This window comes from Giraffa tippelskirchi, chromosome 1 (assembly GCF_054371585.1).
Source record: "Giraffa tippelskirchi isolate mGirTip1 chromosome 1, T2T-mGirTip1v1.2.pri, whole genome shotgun sequence".
In the NCBI taxonomy this organism is placed as follows: Eukaryota; Metazoa; Chordata; class Mammalia; order Artiodactyla; family Giraffidae; genus Giraffa; species Giraffa tippelskirchi.
The window spans coordinates 165,510,854-165,523,993 of NC_137275.1; the positions used below are offsets into that span (position 1 = coordinate 165,510,854).

Below are 13,140 nucleotides of genomic sequence, written 5' to 3' on the forward strand. Positions count from 1 at the left end.
CAGATATTTAGAAAGGAGCTTGAGTTTATTCACTGTTCCTTTGTTTGCCTCTTCCTGGCTTACAAAAGCCAAGACTCACTAGTTGCCCCTCCCTGATTCCTGAGATCCAGTTTCTAGTGCCATCTAAATAAATCACAGCTGTTCATTATCAGAGATATTTCTTCCTCTAGACACACAGAGGAATGAAGCTACAAGGAAGGATTAGATCATTAAGCAAAGGAAAATAGCAACAACAATATCAGCAGCACCTGCATAAATCCTGTAGGGGGAAATGATCAATTTAAAGTTTTTCTCATGTTCTAGCATATCCTTGTTGGTGCTGGAAATAAATCACTTCTTTTCTCTCGTATAAATAAATGCCTCATTACATTTAATCACTTATGCACACTGGAGTATCATGATGAGAAATCAGATATAGTCAAAACCTAGGGGCATGCAGCGGGTATTCTGGGTCCTTAATCACTGGAGGTGGTTAACCTCATTATCCTACTCTATCAAGTTGGTGTGAAGTAGCCACTTGGCTTATTCCTACTGCTGCCATGAAGAGTCATTTGACTGCAATAATAAGTGCTAATACTATCATTCTAGAAAATGGGTTATCCTAATGTTTATATATATATATATATATATGAGTGTGACACTCAAAGGACTACTCTTAAAACCCTGATTCTAACGTGCAAAGAACTAGTTTGTGCATTGAAAATTATCGCAAGAAGGGGTGGGTGGAAATGCCCATTTTTCAGTTCTAAGCTCTTCTTACCATCAGTGTCTGCTCTAGCAGGATGGCTCTCAAACCTAGCATGCTCCAGAATCACCTCAAGGATCAGCTAAAATACACAGAGCTTCTGATCAGTGGGTCTAGAATTGGACTTGAGGATGTGCATTTCTTTACCAGCTGATCCACAAGGGAAGCCCGAGGATGTACATTTCTAACAAGTTCCTGTGTGATGCTATTGTTGCTGGTCCAGCGACCACACTTTGAGAACTACTGCCTTCACAGTGCAGAGAGTGGAGACTTTGGCCTTTGAAAAGAAGTGAAATCTAAGATGTGCCCCTTGGAGTAAATTAACATGAAAGCCCCTGGAGCAGTACTGAAACATCCTTGTTATATTTCCAATAGTCCATTAAAGTCTAAACAGGAGTCTGCAAACTTTTCCTGTAACCGACCAGACAGCAAATGTTTTCAGCCTTGCAGGCCAGATGGTTTCTGTTGCAAGTGATCAGCTCTGCCACTACAGCATGAAAGCAGCCTGAGATGGTACAGGAAAGAAGGAGCACTGACATGGCTATGTTCCAATAAAGCTTTATTTACAAGACGAGTAACGTGCTGGTTTTGGCCTACAGGCCATAGCTTGCCAACCCTTGAGTAACTAATGTTAAAAATGATTCATATAAGGCAACATCTGTTAGTTTGCCAAGTCCAAGTATGCCTATGATCAGTGAGAAACCAACCAAGCTGGAAACCTGTGTCAGCCAAGCACTGACACCTGTATCAGCTGCACATGATTGGTAGACTACTGCCCACACTGGAAAGTAGGTACTCTTCTTGCAATTCAGCCCCTACAACCGACTATTTAAAATCCGATGGTTCACCACTTCACTCTAATTCAACAGGGGTTTCACTGCACTGCTGGAAATTATTCATCTATACTTAATATATTCTCTACTTGGTACTTTGCCTGAGAGTCAATAATAATTGAGTTATTAGTTAATTCATATTTTGTTGCCACGAATGACTGGCAACATTCCTGATGATCAGTTCCCAGGTCTCTTCTTACTTGTCCTGTCAATAGCATTTGACATGGTTGGTCATGCCTTCCTCTTGGAAATATGTTCTTTGCTTGGTTTCCAAATGGCATTTGCCTCTGGTTTCCCTTTCACTTAATAAGCAGTTCCTTCATCTCCTTTGCTTGTAGAAGGACTGTCTCAAACCTCGGTTCTTGGTTCTCTGTCTTGTCCTCTTCTCACATACTTTCTTGGTGATCTCATCCACTTACATGGTTTCCCATACCATCAACACATGGACAACTTCCATCTGTATGAATCCAGGCCAAATATCTCCACTGAACGTGAGTTTCACATAACTGTGCCTCTCTTGCAGTCTCCACACATGCTATGAAGCATCTCAGATCTGATATGTCCAAGTTATGCTCCTGATATTGTCTCATCCCCACCATCCCCATCCTCACAGTCTTTTCTACCTGGGAAATGGCAACTCTGTTCTTCTAGCTGATCAGTCCCCCAAACCTGGAGCCATACCCCATATCCAATCTTATGGTAAATCTTGCCTGCTCTACCTTCAAATTATGGCTCAAATTTGACTACTTCTCACCTCCTCAACTGCTACCACCCCTAGTCTAAGCCACTCCTATCTTTTGCCTGGATTATTGTCATTTTGGCTGGCTTTTCTTCTATCATTCCTGCTGCTGATTTGGATGACTCTCAACTCAGCAGGTACAGCAATTCTGTTGAAACATACAATTCATTCCTTTGCTCAAAAATCTACAAGTTCCATTTGCCACAGAGTGAATGTGAAAGTCATAGGTCTTTCTGTCTTCTCTGGCCCTTGTTCCCTCTCCAGCCTCCTCTCCAACTCCTTTCCTACTCTTTCATCCATGTGACCACACAGGCTTCCTGATGCTCCTCAAATGTGTTGCTCACATTCCCACCTCCGTGCCTTTTTATTGCCGATTCCCCTGCTGGAAATGGTTTCCCCTAAGACATCACATGGCTTTCTCCCACACTTCCTCCGAGTCTTTACATAGATGTCTCCTTTTCAGGGAGACATCCTCTCATTCTACTGACAATTGCAGCCCCTTCCATGCACTCCCCTTTCTGCTTTTTCTGCTTTCTCTCTCTCTCCGCAGTGCATTTCACTATGAAATACACTATGTATTTTATTTATTTGTTTTTTGTCACCTTCCACCCAAATATAAGCTTCATAAGGGCAGGATTGGCACAGACCTCTGGTCTGACAAGGCTGCTGTGAAGTGTGCCTTGGGGAGCTGAGTCTGGGTCGGCAGAGCCCTGGGCGTGGGGATGCCACCATCAGCAAAGATGCTGCTGGCTTTCCTCAGCCAGGGAGCACCAGAGCCTTCCACCTGGGACCAAGCAGGTTTGAACAGTCGCTGTTATCACTGGTCACCTTGGCTGAGGGAGGTTAAGAGGCTCTTATTCAACTTTCCTGGTACACCATAAGCATGAGAGAGGAGGGGTAGGGGGAGAGGGAGAGAGGAGAGTGGGGTGGGGAGGGGAGAGATGAGAAGAAAGAGGGAGAGATGTAGGGGGAGAGAGAGGAAGATGGGGGAGGGAGAGAGAGAGGAAGCAGGAGGGGAGAAGGGTAGAGGCAAGAGGTATGAGGAGAGAGGGGAGACAGAGGAGAGGGAGAGAAAGGAGAGGGAAGGAGGGGGGTGGAGGGAAGGGAAAGAGAGAGAGTGTAGGAGAGATGTAATAGATAAAGATTAAATTTACCAAAACTAGATGGAAAGGGGACTTAAATTTATTTGAATTAAGGAAAACTATTATGTGACATTCCCTACATACCCAACTTTATGAACAATAATTCATATACCCAACAACAGCTCTTATTACTTGAAAATGGAAATAAATAAATCAATGGAACAAAACAAACCCTGTTCCACGCATACCAAGAAAACAGGATAGAAGGACATACAGGGTGAAGTGAACTTTCCACTTCTCCCCAAACTCCCCCATGATTTCATATTAAATTCTGATATGCACCAGAGTCAATATTCACTTCCTGTGTTCTCCTTTTGGGTGAAAGAAATGCTGCTAATGAGGAAGGGCTCAGCTCAGATTTGTCTGATGGCCAGAAAAGCTGACTCTTCAATCTTCACCCCCTGCTCCACTGTTTTAGCAAAGGTGCACCTGCCTCATTCCACCAGGAATTTGCCAGAGAACCCCATGTGGACCCAGAGATGCCAAGGCTCATTAGCCAACAAGAACTGTTGATTCCTCTGCTTGGGATTTAGGGCTTGAGTGTTTGCCTGCGGGGTTGTGGCATGTGGGACTGCACGGCTTGTGAAATCTGGCCTCCTTGCAGAACAGGGACAGCCTGTTCAGTGAGGGTAAGAGCGCTTGTTTGCCTCAGTGTTGGATGCCAAAAAAACAAAAAAAAAGCTGCTTGCTTATTTGGCCAAAATGAGGGCATAACATCTCTATTTTTCTCATATTTTTCAGGGGTTAATGATTTTCAACTACGAGTTTAAGTTAAAAGATTTATTTTCTTCTGTTAAAACTTACAACAGCTTTATTACTGACATCTTGGGAGTACTATTTCTAGTCATTTTCCAAGTCTATATGAAATATAGACTTATATCCACTAGTTTAAATGGCTTGAAATGATCCAAACAATATTTTGAAAGGGTGGGTAAATTATTTTAAATCCTGGGAAGGGGCTATGAAAGGTCCAATGATAAGTTCTCTAGCCTGATCTATCACCAGTGAAATAAAATCTCAGCCTGCCTTTTTTAAAGACCTCCCTAGTGAGATACCTTATTTTCTCCAATTATATCCCACTGTAAAATTGTTGATTATGGCAGAAAAGTACTCAGTCAGCACAAGTGTTTCTATATATTTTATGTTTGTCTAACTTTCTAAAGTTAACTACACATTTCTACTGAATGGTTGATCCTAATCTAGACTGAAAAGCAGCCATGGGCAATTATCATTTTAGATAAGTGGGGAAAAATCAATACTTATTTCTGTTTCTATGTAAGTGGAAATAATGAAGCCATGTTGGTATTGGTTGCCACAAATATGTATATCCTTAGACTATCTAAATCCACAAGATAGAAATGATTTAACCACAAGCACGAGTCAACAGAAACACAGTCAAATTTCCAGGATAAATGCTGTTATGCCCATGACAGTTGGAAGTATGTATGATGGTCTCTGCCTGTACACATTTCTATTTATTTATCCTCCCTAAGTTTAGGTATTACTGTTTTATTATGTGTCCTTTCTATATAGCCTGTAGTTTCTAAACATGTCTATTACATTTTTATAACAGGCTGGAAATGAGAGTTAAAAATAAGGCCAGAAAATCAAATATTGATGTTTATAATAATTTATTGATCACCTACCTACCTACATGTGCCAGGCACTGTGCTAGCTTTGCATGATGACAAAGGTGAGGATGACTCAGGCTCTGCTCACAGGGAGCTCACAATCTACAGGTGATGGAGAAGTGGTACACACAGACAGACAACCACTCTATCAAAGAGGCTGTGCTACAACACAGGTTTATGGAGTGCTGTGGGAACGTGGGTTATGTGGTGAACAGCTGAGTCTAATCACGTGTGTGTGTGTGTGTGTCTGTGTGTGTCTCGGGTTGGGGGGGTGGTTTCTGATATGATTTCAGAGAAAAAAAGATTTTCAAGCTGAGGTTTAAGAGGGTAGAATTTTGCCAGTAAGTAGAGTTGGGAAAGGCTGGAATTTCCACAACTGTCAAAATGGGACAAAAACACATCCAACAGGGTATGTCATTTAAGAGAAACTGCAAGTAGCTTGGAATAGGTGAGACATAAGGTCCACAGGCATTAGGAAGGAGAAGAAAGCTAGAAAAACAGATGAAAAGATATGGAAGGTCTTCCAATTAGCAGTGAAAGGAGGAAACGACTGAGTTCCATCAAGGAGGTTTATGTTATCATCAGAGGAAGCTGTTAGTTCTGCCAGTAAAAGGAAATGTTGCTGACTCTGAGACCAAAATATCAGTCAAATATTTGCAACTCAAATCTTTCTAATATGAAAGGTGGTCTCAGCATCCTTTCCTACATGTAAAAGAACCTAGTAGATCTTATTAGAATGGTGGTCAGTTCCCCAGTTCAGACTGATTTGTTGACAGGAACTGTCCCAGTCCCAGAATAGAGAGTTCCAATGTGGAATGGGGTTCTTTCCTAAAAAAAACAGTGCTCCTAGCTCAAATTGGAAAATAAGTCAGATAAATAAGACAAGCAAATACCAAGAAACAGGTTTCACTAAAATTTGTTCTATTCCCTCAATATTATTCTTTCAACTCCGTGATTATCTTGATTGACAAAATGACTTCTCATTAAGAAGCATGGCAAACAGCTCAGCGTCACAGCCAACTTCTGTCAAGTCATTTTATAAGATGAAGAGAGGGCAGATGTCTAAACTGCAACTTTCTTCTTCACACAACCTATTCTTTGAAAGGAAAATTCTTTAAAAGGGAAAGAAAACTTCAAACAACATTCAGTTGACAGAATCTAGAAAATGGCAAGTTATTACAGTCCACAGTTAACTGATCATGTATTTTGGATGGTCTTCTACTTGAATGGTTGAGTCTACCAGTAGTAACAATTTTCAGTGATGAGGCTGAACATGTTAAAGCATCCAAGGAAGACAATGAGATGTTCCTGATATATCTGTAAGCTGCTCAGAGGAAGTTTAACATCCTTTTCAGGTCACTTGATTTGAATCCAGGGCTATCAGTCTATAAGAATCTAAATTCACTGCTTTCTACTTTCAGGGCTCCCTGGATGAAGTTCTGCTATAACCTTTTACTTGTTATTTATCTCATGGAATAGTTATGAGCTCAGTGATGGAAAATTCATGTCATGGTTACCCCCAATGCATTGGATGATGGTGCAATGATCAAAAAAGATGCCGGTGATGACAATTGAACGTCCCTTTGCCTTCCCAGCCTCCTTCATATATTCTCAGGCATAGGATGACAAAGGGAAGTCCACGAGTCACATGAAGAAAGACTGTAGCCATGGGCACACGATCAGGAGCTCCTCAATTTGTCTTCACCCCTGCCACCCATGCCACCACCCCACCCTACTTCTTTCTGATCCTGTTCCTGTGAATTCCCCTACCATCTTGCCACTAACACCCAAAATCCCTCCACCCAAAAGTTCTGCCAATGCCTAACCCCAACTGAATCAATGTTCAACCCATGCCTGACTGAGATTTCATGTTCATACAGTTGTTGAGTGAAATAATGACCTCTAAACCCTCCAAGGTAACAACATTTTAGAGAAGTATCCTTTTGAATGAAATAATGCTTCCTTACATAGGGCAAAAAGAGCAACAATTTTGGAATCCCATCAGCCTAGGTTTGTACCTGACTGTGCCACTAAGTGGATAATAAAACAAGGGCTTAACTACCCTGAGATGCCGTTTAATCAACTATAAAGAAGGTAGATAATAATTCCTACTTTGAAGGGTTTTTGTGACTACTAAAAGAGATAGCATACATGAAAATGCTAGCACAGTGCCTGGAACATACTAGGACCTCAATAAATGCTCCCTTCTCTCTTCTCCATCTTATGTGGTATTATTAGGATGATAAATAATAGAGAGTAATTAATTTCTGATGTGGTTGGATGTTTTAGAAGAGAGAGAGATAGACAGCAGTCACAGGGAGGGATAGTGTTAGGAATTTGTGAAGGAAATTATTATTTCTATGGTTAATTTTCTTGGTTGGGGTTTAAGAGGAGATTCATGTTGTCTGTTAATTATACTTACCAATTGGGTCTAATTGGCAACTACCCCAAAATGAATAAAACAAGCGGGAGTCAAGAGAGAAAAACGGCAGGCATCCTGTCAAAAAATAAAATCTTTGAAATTTCTACAACCCAACCGTCTCATACACATTTTATTAAAGCAGACTGATCACCCAATTTGTAAATTTACACATGTGATGGCAACTCAGGTTGCATATTCAGATCTATGCATAGCATCAGACAGCACTCTGCACCAGCTATACCATGTCTCATTGCTCCTTCAGTTGAACAGGTTCTTAAAATAAACACCCCCTTTGCTGGATTTACCCTTCATCATTCTGTTTCAGCCTAGATAACTGCTATAGGAGTTAAAGGGTTAAATGAGTCAATCCATGTTAAGTGCCTATGACAATACTTGCTGCTGCTAAGTCACTTCAGTCGTGTCCGACTCTGTGCGACCCCATAGACGGCAGCCCACCAGGCTCCCCCGTCCCTGGGATTCTCCAGGCAAGAACACTGGAGTGGGTTGCCATTTCCTTTTCCAATGCATGAAAGTGAAAAGTGAAAGTGAAGTCGCTCAGTAGTGTCCGACTCTTTGCGACCCCATGGACTGCAGCCCACCAGGCTCCTCCGTCCATGGGATTTTCCAGGCAGGAGTACTGGAGTGGGTTGCCATTGCCTTTGCACTCAGTAAATCCTCAAGAAATGTTTGTTGTTGTTATACTAATTATACTAATAATATATCTTCTGAGACCAAACAAGAAATGGATTCCTCCCACCCTCCTTTAAAAAGTCTTTTTATTAATTTCTAGAAATATGTGTCTTATTCTCACAAAATTAGCTACTTTTGACCTAAAAGAAGTACTTTTTTTAGAGGCTAATGTACTTATTTTCTTTTCAAGGGGAACTTAAACCAATGCCAATGTGTCACGCAACATACCTAATGTTATTTACTGAAGAAATCCCCACATTTCCCTCTCTTCTTTTTTTATCAGCTAAGAAAATGATCAATTAGATAGAGTCATCTATATCTATCTGTCATATAGATTATATATCTCCATCATCAATCTATCTTCAAAGGAAGTTGAAGACATTTCACTATAATAGGTTTCCTACCAATTTGGCTACTCTACCTATTCTAGATAAATTTAGTGGTCAGTCATATCTCTGGAATGGCAACTTATTAACAAGATAGCTACAGGCTAGATGCCTCAGGCAGGATCTCATTTCAAATCTAGGCCTCAGGAGAATCTGCTTCTGCCCCCTTTTGCTCCTTCTCTAAAACAGCATTTACAGAGGGGCCCTCAAGTGAGATCTTCCAGACTTAGTTTCCTTGGATAGGTTTCTAGAGTGGCCACAGATCACGCCAATTGTTGTTGGTTGGGCAGGGAATAACTGGTTGGTGAGAGGCATAGAAGGGTCCCACCCCACTTTTCAGGGAACATCACTTGGTAACTCCTCAGTGCCTGTAACTTGGCAGAGCAGCCTTTTCACAGCAATATTCCTTGAAGCACAAAATATAAGGGTTGGCTCTTCTGGATTCCCAATAGGTTGCAAAATAATAAACTAAGAGTAAGTAATGTATGTTTTCCAAAGACAGCGCTAAGTCGTGTCCAACTCTTGTGATCCCATGAACTGTAGCCTGCCAGGCTCCTCTGTCCATGGGATTCTCCAAGCAAGAATACTGGAGTGGGTTGCCACTTCCTTCTCCAAGGGAACTTCCCAACCCAGGAAATGAACCCCTAAATTTACTAATTAGCACATTCTTGAGAACAGAAATTCAGCTTGGGAGCACATACCTCCAAAGGCCGCTCTACTACTCACTGTACACAACAATTAGACCACTTGCTAAATACTATGAGCAAAACCTCAAAGATTTGATGACACAAATCCTCCTGGAAATTTAACACAAAAGCACTTGTTTAAGGAACCAGCACAAAATTGACTTAGTTGCATCTTCCTGCAGACTGAACAGCACACTGGTATTTTTAGTTTCTTTCTTTTTTTCCCTCCACAGTTACCAAGCCCTAATGAACAAAAGTTAAATGACATTTTAGTGCAGATAAACCAGATTTGTTGCATGGCTAAAAATGGAAATGTCTGAACCTCTGCTGTCAGTTGATTGTGATTCCAATTCTCTTGATACTTCCTTGTTTACCCTTCAGGATGCAGTGGAGAAAATGGTTTCAAGGGGAAAAATGGGAGAATAAAGGGCTAAGGATTTTGCATCAAATAAGGTTGATATCCCAAGTGCCCTGCCTTTATTCCTTCCTCTGGTGGCTGGAGACCTTTTCTTATTTGAGGTCTCCTGGTGCTTTGTTAAAAAGAATAAGAGAAGTATCTCCCAAACTAAGGGGGTAACAATACTGAGCAAAGAGTAGCAGATTTGAAGTTTGGAGTCCTGAGTTCAGGTAAAAGTTGTGTCAGTTAATTCACTATACGAATTTGGGTAGGACACGTGATTGACCTTTTCCAAGTGGGCCTTCCTATCTGGGAAATGAAGGCAATGAACTAGAAGAAATATATATGTATATATAATATATATGTTAATTTACAGTTATGAAATATAGAATATGAATATATGAATAGCTCTGCTTCTGCCCCATCTAATCTATGCATACATAATAAGTCCTGTTTATCATATTATATGATATTCTATCTTGACAACATTCTATTAAGAAGCTTCAATAAAAGGGAAACAATGAAACATCAATATCTTATCCTTATGATTTTGATGATCGTGTATCCTAAAAAACAAAGCCTAGTTCACATATAGACCTTACATTTGCCGCTGAAATTTTGCTTATGAAGATAGGAAAAACAATTTAATGAAAGTAAAATAAGTGTAAGTAGACATATGCTATGCACTACCTTTCTAAATATTTAAGCTTTCACCTGCATGGTGCTTGCAATCTGTTACCCCGATTCCATCTATCAAAATCTTCCTTGAACACTCCTCTTCCATAAACATTCCATCCAGAAAGGCTTTTGGTCTGAATTCCTGTTGTACTTCATATCATTCAAGGGCATTTAACACTGCTGCTGTTCGATGCAGCCCTTTCATACTGAGAAGACACGGAGCACAACAGTTGGGGTGCAGATGCAGGCAGACTTCTTGGGTCTGCCACTTACTAACAGTCCAACTTTGGGGGCTATTAGTTGTCCTCTCTTTGCCTCAGTTTTTCTTTTGGCCAATGGGAATAATAATAGTACTTATTTCATAGGGTTGTTGTAAGGATTAAATCAGTTATTTCTCGTAAAATTTTCAGAATAGCACTTGATAGCTAGTTATTGTTAACTTAATTGCAAAACTCTAAGTTCTTCAAGTGCACAGTTATGTCTTATTTATCTAGCCACATCTATAGTACGAATATTGAAGATACACAAGTAAATACTGGTAGAGTAACAGAAGAACTATCAAGGGGAAATTAACAGAGAGTGATCACTATTTATTTTAGGTGACAGATTTTTTTAGTTCTCCTTCTTGCCACATTTTGAAAAGCTGAAGAACTTTTGACATGTATTTTGTCTCCATACAAAACATCTTAAGAGTATAGTGGAGTCAGGGATATAGTGGGAGCCTTTTTTTCCATTGTGAGCATTACAGACAATATTCAGAGTGAAACGGCTTTTGACTGAGTTGTGTGTGAGCCTGCTCCATCACAGGGAGTAGGACCCAGGAAGAAGGGAGCTGGACTATAGGGTGCCCAAGAGCCTAGTAAAAGGGAAATGAACAATTTAGCTTTACAGAATTGTGCTCACAGTAGAGATATAAAAGTAGGGTATTTTCAGTAGCCCCATCACACTAGGGTATCTGGTTATGGCTAAGGACTGGGAATAAATTGAGGCCATTTTGTCATTTACCAAATTTAAACAGGGAAGATAATTTTGGTTCTGATTTCAGCTACTATCAAATATAAGCATCAAACCTGTTATATATAATTAAGAAAATGTAAATGTGGTTATAAACACACAGTTACACTGTTGTTCAGTAGGCTTTCATTTAAGAAAAAGAACATAAAAACTACCATTGGATATATTTCCATATGAGCCTAAACAGAACTATTACATTATTCATAATAACTTCAAAGCACTTCACTGTATGTCTACATGTAATTTGCATGTGTGCTCAGTCACTCAACTCAGTTGTGTCCAACTCTTTGCAACTCCACGGGCTCTGTCCATGGGATTTTCCCAGCAAGATTAGCAGTGTGTGTTGAATTTAATTGGTCATTTATTGGTGAATCTTTGAATTATTTTCATTATTATTACTGTAAACAAAATGGCAATAAATATGCACAAAATAAATTCCTAGAAGTAAAAAAGCATATGTACATTAAAATTTAACAGGGTAGCCAAATTATCTTCCAAATAAGGTTGCCCATATTTGCACACCCTCCCATACAGATTTCCATACACACTTATTGACACTAGATAATTTTAACTTTGGGTTTTGCCCATGTTGATAGGTTAAAAAGCATTTCGTTGTTGGCTTGGCTTTCATTTCTTTAATTTTGAGTGAAGTTGAGCACCCCACCCCACCCCCAATTATCCTGTTAATATATTTTGCCTATTTTCTTTTTTTCTTTTAAATAAATTTATTTATTTTAGATGGGGGCTAATTACTTTACAATATTGTAGTAGTTTTTGCCATACATTGACATGAATCAGCCATGGGTTTACATGTGTTCCCCTCCCTGGACCCCCCACCCACCTCCCTCCCCACCCCATCCCTCTGGGTCATCCCATTGCCCCGGCCCTGAGCATTTGTCTCATGCCTCGAACATGGAATGGTGTTCTGTTTCACATATGATAATATACATGTTTCAATGCTATTCTCCCAGAACGTCCCACCCTCACCTTCTCCCTCAGAGTCCATAAGACTGTTCTATGCATCTGTGTCTCTTATTCTGTCTCGCATATAGGGTTATCGTTACCATCTTTCAAATTCCATAAAAATGCATTAGTATACTGTATTGGTGTTTTTCTTTCTGGCTTACTTCACTCTGTATAATGGGTTCCAGTTTCATCCATCTCAATAGAACCGATTCAAATGTATTATTTTTAATGGCTGAGTAATATTCCATTGTGTATATGTACCACAGCTTCCTTATCCATTTTGCCTATTTTCTTACAGGATTTTCCTTTTGGATTTGTAGATGCCCTTTGCTTATTATGTAAATGAGCTCTTTGTCATGAATGCAAATATTTTCTTTGCTTTTCCATTTGTTTTTTGAATTTATTTATACAATTTTCTTGATAAAGGTGAAAGAGGAGAGTGAAAAAGCTGGTTTAAAACTCAACAATCAAAAAACGAAGATCATGGCATCCTGTCCAATCGCTTCATGGCAAACAGAAGGGGAAATAATGGAAACATACGACTTTATTTTCTTGGGCTCCAAAATCACTGCAGATGGTGACTGCAGCCATGAAATTAAAAGACTCTTGCTCCTTGTAAAAAAAAAGCTATGACAAACCTAGACAGTGTATTAAAAAGCAGAGACATTACTTTGCCATCAAAGGTCTGTATAGTGAAAGCTATGGTTTTTCCATTAGTCATGTATGAATGTGAGAGTTGGATCATAAAGAAGGCTGAATGCTAAAGAATTGATGCTTTTGAACTGCAGTGTTGGAGAAAACTCTTGAGAGT

At 39.9% G+C, this 13,140-nt stretch overlaps 1 protein-coding gene across 23 annotated transcripts in view; it reads right to left on the reverse strand.

Moving 5' to 3' along the window:
• TRPM3 (transient receptor potential cation channel subfamily M member 3) overlaps positions 1–13,140 on the reverse strand; it is an 885,588-nt gene that overhangs the window by 222,923 nt on the left and 649,525 nt on the right. For 8 of the 23 annotated variants that reach the window (XM_081505037.1, XM_081505070.1, XM_081505059.1 and 5 more), the window contains exon 7: positions 7,513–7,587. The exons of the other annotated variants lie outside the window; for them this stretch is intronic. In XM_081505037.1, the coding sequence (XP_081361163.1) occupies positions 7,513–7,587 (75 nt within the window). The remainder of the gene's footprint in view (positions 1–7,512; positions 7,588–13,140) is intronic. 23 annotated transcript variants of the gene reach the window in all.